The sequence below is a fragment of the Mugil cephalus genome, chromosome 2 (genome assembly GCF_022458985.1).
Source record: "Mugil cephalus isolate CIBA_MC_2020 chromosome 2, CIBA_Mcephalus_1.1, whole genome shotgun sequence".
Lineage (NCBI taxonomy): Eukaryota > Metazoa > Chordata > Actinopteri > Mugiliformes > Mugilidae > Mugil > Mugil cephalus.
In genome coordinates this window covers 5,722,237-5,730,876 of record NC_061771.1, presented here as the reverse complement: position 1 = coordinate 5,730,876, position 8,640 = coordinate 5,722,237, and the positions used below count along the sequence as shown (strand labels likewise).

Here is an 8,640-nt window from a genome sequence, read left to right as displayed (position 1 = left end):
ATGGGGAGAGGGTGAGGGGACAACACGCAGGACACAAACCTGCCCCAGGTCATGGGGCGCTGACTCAACAAGGTGAGCTACAGTATCTTACTGGATCAACTTTGAGCCGCTAACAAAGAGGTAAAAACTCTTGCCACTGTTTATGGTCGATTAGTAATTATAATACATTTACGAAGTAAAAAAAAAAAAAAACATTACTTTTAACTTGCAGTTTTTTTAAAGTTGCCGTTTGAAATACCTTCAATGAAATCTGCAACTTTGCTGCAGCTGACACTGAGCTTTAAGACTTCACTTTCCTCCCTGTGGCAAATATGATGTGACATGATCGTTCTGGGTGTGAGACCACACCTGGGCGTGTACAATAAATGATACGCATTCAGACATGAAGACATGAGCTCATATACTGTGTGTAATCTGGGCTCGCTGGCAGTTGACAGTCAGGGCCTCCCAGGTCTTAGGTGCAGTGGTGCAGTGTTAACACAGACTTATCAGCGCAGCTTTATCAACCCTTCAAACAGGCCTCTCTTATAAGCTCTTGAACATAAGCACACACACGCCACCCACATGCCTTGTACTCACACACACACACACACACACGCACACACACACACACACACACACACACACACACTTGAACAAGAGGGCTGCTTGCTGCTTGGTTTATTGATTTCAAAGTTTAAACATTATTGCTTCTTCAAAGATACACACGCTGAATCAGCACCATAAACCTTTATTGCCCTGTTCATCTTCCTGCCTGTTGTTCAAAATCCCACCAATTACCTCTCCAGTTCAATACTGCATGGTCACAGCAACCAGGAACTACCATCTTGACATTTGACAGCAAACATGCTTTATACACCGGTCAGCCAAAACATTAAAACCACCAACAGGAGAAATAAATAACACTCGCCATCTTGTGACAATACTATTTTCGTGCTGGTAAACTTTTGGCCCTGACATTCTTGTGATCCCAAACTGATCAAGTATCTGTCAGATGCGCTGGAATAATGCTGAAACACGGGCCACCACACATAGAACACGAAGGCCCCCCCAACCCCACTAACACAATTCTGTTTCCAGACATCACACGACACCCTCACGTCCATTCTCTGATGAGTCACAGCTGTTTTGGAGGCACAAGGGAGACCTACACAATATTAGGAAGGTGGTCGTAATGCTGTTGTTACTTTGCAAGATCTGCCAAAGAGAATTGTTATTATGTTACAGGATAGTCAAGCGTCTTCCTTTCTTTCTTGTCCTTGCATGTGGGACTAGCTGCTCAGATTCCTTTCGTAACATAAAACGTTCTGTAGTCGTATCGCACTGTGGAAATGTCGGTGAATATTTGAACAGCGCCGTGATTTTCACTTTTATATGTGTACATGTATCTCATCAAACATATACTACGATCACTGGGAACTTTAGACTCTGTCTGTTTGTTTTCCTTGAAAACCTTATTTCCCATAAAATGCCACTTATGTTTGAGATTTGTCCCATTGTTTGGAAGGATATTCCTAATCTGCCTGGGTCTGTGAATCTGACCTCTGTAAATGTAACCAGCATGCTGTCATTGGCAACAGATGCGTCAGCATTCTGTAATAAAAAGCAATGTATTCGATTTCTCATTGTCCCCATATTCAGAGTCCGTCTACTTCCATTAGAGAAGATGCAAACACAGAAACAATGGTGAAACAATAGAAATGAATTACTGCCTGTTTACAACATAATCATTTTAAAGTGTGGAATTAGGTCATGTTTTACAACCTTATTTTATATAAGTCTCAAAACGCTGTCTTAATACTGAAATATCAAGCTTATATTAAATGAGGGCTAACCAAAGCTTAACTAACTGATTTCCAATTTAAGAAAGAAAAACTATTTGTTTTTAAAATGATTTCACTGTGGTTGATCAGAAATGCAAATTCAGACCTAAACTCAAAAACACGTCGATCACAACTTGTGTGGATTGAAGGCTGTGATTAACGAGAAAATATTTAATTTTGCATGAATTTTAGTACCACTGCTTGACCCAGTAGTTCTCGCTGAGTGATACTCATTAACAATGGCAACCAAAACCAGGCAGAAAACACCAGTGTAGACGTTAAGGTAGTTTTTTTCACATGTGACTGGATGCAGCCTTCTCCACAATGTACGTGAAGTTAAACAAAGGCTGCCAGGAACATACCGGAAGTCAATGTCTGCCTTCAAATTAAAGGCAACACATAAGTATGTCATTGCTTTTTATTAAGTAGGCTAAAGAGATAGATAGATAGATAGATAGATAGATAGATAGATAGATAGATAGATAGATAGATAGATAGATAGATAGATGCCCATATATGTCCATATATGTACATCCAGTATTTTTAAATAGCTAAGAATAGCTACAAATGACAAATAAACTTAACTTTTAGTTAAATTAGTTGGTTGTTGCTTGCTAAATAAGTTAAATTCAAAGATTCTGCATTACAGATATTGTTAGAAGTTACCTCGTGGTAACTAATGAATCGCTTTATATTTTGCATTAACTTTTAGAGCAAGGAGGTTTAGACTTTTAGAGAATCCTTTAATATCCAATTAACAATCAAATTAGCTTCTTCTGCCAAACTGTCTAAATAGTAAATTGTTGGCTTTTATTGAATAACAGGCTAACAATGTATATTAGCTAGTAGTTAACTATTAAACATTGCTGTATATTTATGTAATATTATTCTTGAACAATTAGCCCTTATTGTGCTGCATGTTCTTTGGAGCAGCCTACTACACTGTGTTAACTCGTCCAAATAGTGTTTTTTTGTTTTTGTTTTTTTTTTGTTCATTTTTTAATCGAAAAGAGAACTGCTGCTTATTGCTCTGATATAGTCTATACTAGTATTACTCTCCTTGAGAAATTATAGTTCACTTTAATGTGCCAGTTTAACCAAACACAGCTAATTATAGCTAACAACTATAATTGTACCTATAGGCCCGATATAGAAATGAGAACTGTTGCTGTAAACTAAGCTAAATTGAATTAAATGATTTTGAATGTTCTATTATTAGTAGTAATGATAGAAATTAGCTTGTAGTTAACTATAAATAATAGCTACCATTAATGTATATTATTATAAATTGTTTATTATTATTTCTCCTGATCAATACTGAAATCTCGATTTTGCACATGAAAACATTTCCTGTTGCTTGTCTGCTGGTGTTTTTTTTTTTTTTTTTTTTTTTTTCCCCCACCGAGAAGCACCATTAGATACAAAACTATTTTACAACATAAGAAAGGGTGGAAAGAGACCTTGTTTTACCATCTTGCTGGTCTTTTTTTCGAAATGCCACACCGGAAATGGTTCTTTTTAAACCTCGATGAGCTTTACAGGCTCACCAACCCTCATCGCCACAAACAGCTGGGGGAGGATTTCCGACCCAGGCATAGCGAAGATGGTGGCAGCGTCAACAGTGGAGATATTCCATTCGCCCGGATAACAGAAAAAAAAAGAAGCAGCCTGCTTAAGTCCCACCGTGGCCGCTTTTATTTTGCCCCCAACTCCGGTGGAGAGCTCTGTCAGGGGGGGAAAGGGTGGCAACCAGCGACGGACGGAAGAGGACGCACCACAGCCAGAGCGCACAGTGTTGTGTTTGTTGGACACATGCATGCCAGCGAAAACTAGAGCTATCCAGACCTAAGAAACTCACTGAGATAAGGAGACATTGCAGTTTGTGAGGCGGAACGTTATTTCTTTTTATTTATTTATATATTTTTTTTAAAAAAATCCAATCCAACCAAGGTGATCCGAGGGGTTTCCTGTATTGCTCTGGGGATTTTCGACTTCTTTGCTCTGAGGGAATGCGAGGGAGGAAATCCAGCCTCAGCTCCAAATAACCAGAGACTCCTAACTGGGTCTCCTCTCCTAACGCAGGAAATACGGCCTGGGAAAAAAAGTTTGGGAGCTTTTGGAAACGAGAGGGGGGCCTATCGCTGACGCTGGGCACGCGTTTTACGACTTGATTTTTTTTTTTTTTTTTGAACTCCCGTCGTTTTTTTTCGCACTGAGCGTCCTGCTGCTCCAGACAGTGGCTTAAAGAGGATCGTTCATATGTTACACGCCGTTGGTGTTGTTATTTGCAAGAGTTTTGATCATCACTATTTATAGACCAGCCTGTTCCTCATAAGTGTATGTTTTGCCAATTGCGCGCAACAAGTTGCAGACACTCCCAGCAGAGGCAAACCTACGCTAATTTGGGCCAGCGGATGGTATTTTCTGCCCTTCTCTTTTCTGATCATGCGTCTTTGAATACCGCTTACACCTCCCCGATCCCCTCTTTGGAAGGCAGAGGTGGAATAAACGGTGGAGATCCGGAGAGGGAGTTCAGGAAAGGACGGGGCTGGATCCGTGGGAATAGGCCTGCCTGTCAGGCCTCTCATGATCTGGGTCTTGGACTGGACAGGGCTCCAAAATAACTCGGGCTGGAATATTTGCAAGGGCCCGCTGGAATAAAGATGGAAGGAGAATGTGTGGGAATAAGGAACGTCAATCCTTAGCATAGTGAGTCGCGCATGAGCATGACTATAGAGGAAGGTAAAGCTGACTTAATTACAGATCACCTACTTTTTAAAAAATAAATAAATTAACGGGGATACAGAGTTTCTCTCATTTTGGGCTGTCATTAATAATATGTGAAACGTTCACTTAATTTAAAGTTAACTGCATTAGTAAGTCCTTTTCAAGCCCAGACTTATCAATTACTTTAAAAACAATTTACTACTTTTGCTTCTTTATGATGACAGAACCCCTAATGCCCACACACTTTTATTTTGGCACTGCTAGCTTTAGATTTTAGGGAGACACACAAAAAAAAGGGGAGCGTATGTTGTGGAGATAAGAGGGAACGGTGTAACTTTTGTAGTCACTCGCTGTGCACAACGCCAACTGTTGACAGCCTATATCTGCATCTGCTCTCACAATGAAACACAGGACTTGAGCTCTTGTTTTTTTCCACCAGTGGTGTTTCGGTATGAAGCAAAAATCAGGTATTTCTCGTGTCCTTATCTGACTCTGTAATGTCAGCAGAATCAAAATATTGCGCACGTTCACAGGAGGCAATTTCCAGTCATGTAACGTCTGGGCTGACTTGATGAAGGCATAAAAACCCGTTGCATCACTAACCAGTCCTTTCCGAGAAGGATGTTCAACCCAGGAGACAGAAAGAGTGATGACAGTGTTTTTACCGCAGCTGGAGAGAAAGCCGGGCTCATACCCAGAGCCTCTTTGGAGAGGGATACATGTAATGTGAGTACTGACGCAAACCCGGGCTCGGATAATGGACTTCTCAAGAAACTGGAACGGTGCGTCTTATGTGAGTGAGTGTGCAGGCTGCTGTGTGCGTAGCAAATACGTCTGTGCCGTGCTCATCATTCATGCAGTGTGAATATTCCAACAAACACCTTTTGCTCTCTCTCTTTCTCCCCCCGCCGCCCCCCTGCCTCCTCTCTGTGCCACATGTGCACGCAGAGCGCCCACGCACCGTGTCTAATTGTCTGAGCGCCATCAGAAGATATTGTTAATATTTAACACCTCTGTCGCACCCCCGCGTCTCCGCGTCACTCCAGTCAATATGGCCACTCTACAGCATCACCGGCAGCTTCTCATGCACGGCACGGAAGTGAGCTGCGACTCCAGCGGGGATGGCGCCGTGACCGTTCGGATTACCAACAGTGCGCCACACGTGCATCAGCATGACAAACAGAGGGATGCCAACAGTGGAGCAGTAGGCGGAGGAGGAGGAGGAGGAGGCGGCGTTGGGGCTGTGAATAAAATGAACCCTAACCTCCACAAATACAGTATCTCCTCCAGCTGCAGCTCGGCTGACTCCAGACCAGCTGGGACCTCCACTTCGAGGCTGCACAGGAAGGCGCCACCGCTGTTCGAACGCTCTGCTGCCCAGTGCTGGGACCCCAAGTTCGACTCCCCAGTCTTGGAGGAGGCGTGCCAAGAGAGGTGCTTTCCTCAGACGCAGCGGCGGTTCCGTTATGTCCTGTTCTACCTTGCAGTGGCAGCTGTGCTCTGGGGAGTGTACTTTGGGGTCAATAGTGAGCGCTGCAACCCCGTGACCTTCCTAGCCCCCACGGCGTCCTTCTTGGTCTTACTAGTGCTCCTCTTTTTGTTCACTTTCACCCAACCGTACACGTGGCTGTACAACCAAACCTCCTTGCTCCTGATAGCCGTGACCTTTGCCATCACGTTATCGCCACAGATACAAACTGCTGGCTACACTGAGCTGGAGTGGGCTGGCGGTGGGAATGCCTCCTATCTTTCACTGGATAACGTAGCCCAAGCTCCAACCCCATGCATCTCCCCTGTGGGCACCTTTTCCCTGTGCATGGAAGTGCTGCTGTTGCTATACAGTGTCCTCCATGTCCGTCTGTATGCCTCTGTGACACTGGGGCTCCTGTATTCTATATTATTTGAGGCATTAGGGTGGCTTCCATTGCTTCAAAGGAGTTATGACCCTTCTGGAAAGCCATCAAGGTTAGTGGGTTCAGACTGGGAAGAGGACACCCTCCGTTGGCTGGGCCCGGCCAAAGCTCTACTTCACTTGTGTGCCCATGTCATTGGCATCCACCTGTTCATCATGTCGGAGGTGCGCTCCCGCAGCACCTTCCTCAAAGTGGGCCAGGCCATCATGCATGGCAAAGACTTGGAGGTGGAGAAGGCACTGAAGGAGCGCATGATTCACTCTGTCATGCCGCGACGGGTTGCAGACGAGCTAATGAAGCAGGGTGACGATGAGGGTGGCGGTGAGAACTCCGGAAAGCGATATTCCTCTGGCGCTTGCTCTGCCTCAGCTGTTTCAGTGGGAGGCGGAGGAAGTGGCGGAGCTTCACAAGCCCAAAGCGTCACAAACCCCAAGAATAACCCTTACAACAATCACAAACGCAAAAAGACCTCCATCCCCCGCGGGCAGATTATATTCAGGCCCTTTAACATGAAACGAATGGAACCCGTGAGCATCCTCTTTACAGATATTGTGGGTTTCACCAAAATGTCTGCCAATAAGTCCGCGCCGGCCTTGGTGGGCCTTCTCAATGACCTGTTTGGACGTTTCGACCGACTCTGTGAACTTACCTGTTGTGAGAAGATCAGCACTCTGGGAGATTGCTACTACTGTGTAGCGGGCTGCCCTGAACCCAGGCCGGACCATGCTCACTGCTGTGTAGAGATGGGCTTGGGCATGATTCAGGCCATTGAGCAGTTTTGCCAGGAGAACAGCGAGACTGTCAGCATTCGCGTCGGCGTCCATACAGGCACCGTTCTGTGTGGAATCCTGGGAATGAAGCGCTTCAAATTTGACGTTTGGTCAAATGATGTCAATCTGGCTAACTTGATGGAGCAGCTGGGTGTGGCGGGGAAGGTCCACCTGTCAGAAGCCACCGCCAGATTCCTGGATGACCGTTACCAGAGGGAGGACGGGCAGGTGGCAGAGAGAGCCGGGCAGAGCGTGATGGAGAAACTGAAGGGTGAGTGGCTGTTCACTTCTGGTTTCCATGGGTTCTTTGCATGACGTTAAACTTTCTATGTGTCAAGAACACACTGGTTGCACTGGCAAATTATTGCTTGGCTAGAAAAAAAAGAGGTACTTCCGGATAAGAGGCTGAAAGCCTACTGAATGTGTGTACCTTGGCACTTCATCGGGTCATCAGGACTGAGCAGGGTCACTACATGCCTAGACAGCGCTAAAACATGTTATCTGACCAGTTTTACCTGTTGTTCCTCTTGAAGCAGTGTAAAAGCAGAGGTAGGAGATCAGGCTACAAGACTAATGACATGTTTTGCTTTTTATCAATTAGATAATATCGAATTCCGCAGCAGTCAGTCAATGTGTCGTCACTACGTGCAGAATGATTCACCAAACAAGTATAAAGCACTTCACCTCTTTGACACATGGACATAATTCCATACACATCAATAATGTAATTCAGTTATTTTACAAGCTGACTACACCTTTATTGTTTTCATAGGAATCTATATAGTTTACAGATGTGTTATTCTGGAGCTTTGGACTTATTTGAATAACAGGTATTTGGACAAATGCTGACTACTCTATAATTGCAATATTAATGGATACTTGTGACACTAGCGTGATGATAAGTACGCATTTGGGATATACAGAGAGATGGTCTGGATATTGTGACTGTGAGTCATGCTGGTACATTTCCCGGTTTTAGATGAAATCAAAGAAAGTCGACTTTAATGCACAGATACCCAAATCCATTGTTTACTAGTTCAAAATAAAGAAGAGCTTTGAGTTAGTGCTTGGTGTATATCCATGACGGCGTTCATGGCATGTTGGTGTGGTCGGGGCAGCATGAGCAGGAGATTGCAGTTGATAAAAGGAGAACTGGCTGGCTTTACTGTTCTCAGGCAGGCATTTTACTGGATTAAACAGGTGATCATCATATTGTGCCCACCACTTGTAGGGAAAGTGGTGGGAGGGTGCAGAGACTAGACAAACACCAGACACCACAGGGAAAGAAGCATACACAGAGATAAGCGGATCCTAATATTTTCTTATTAAATAAGAATATATCGGGATTGTTTGGGTGGCTTCTGTAGCGCAGGAATCTCTTTGCAACCAACCTAGTCTCGTGTACTT

At 44.2% G+C, this 8,640-nt stretch overlaps 1 protein-coding gene across 3 annotated transcripts in view; it reads left to right on the top strand.

Annotated features, from left to right (window-relative positions):
- The first annotated feature begins 3,345 nt into the window (after positions 1-3,345).
- Positions 3,346-8,640, top strand: part of adcy9 (adenylate cyclase 9) — a 36,199-nt gene continuing 30,904 nt past the window's right edge. For 2 of the 3 annotated variants that reach the window (XM_047578631.1, XM_047578630.1), the window contains exon 1: positions 3,347-7,504. In XM_047578631.1, coding sequence (XP_047434587.1) covers positions 5,602-7,504 — 1,903 coding nt within the window. In that variant the 5' untranslated portion in view covers positions 3,347-5,601. Of the gene's footprint in view, positions 7,505-8,640 lie in introns of all 3 variants that reach the window. The other variant, XM_047578632.1, reaches the window with a different exon arrangement.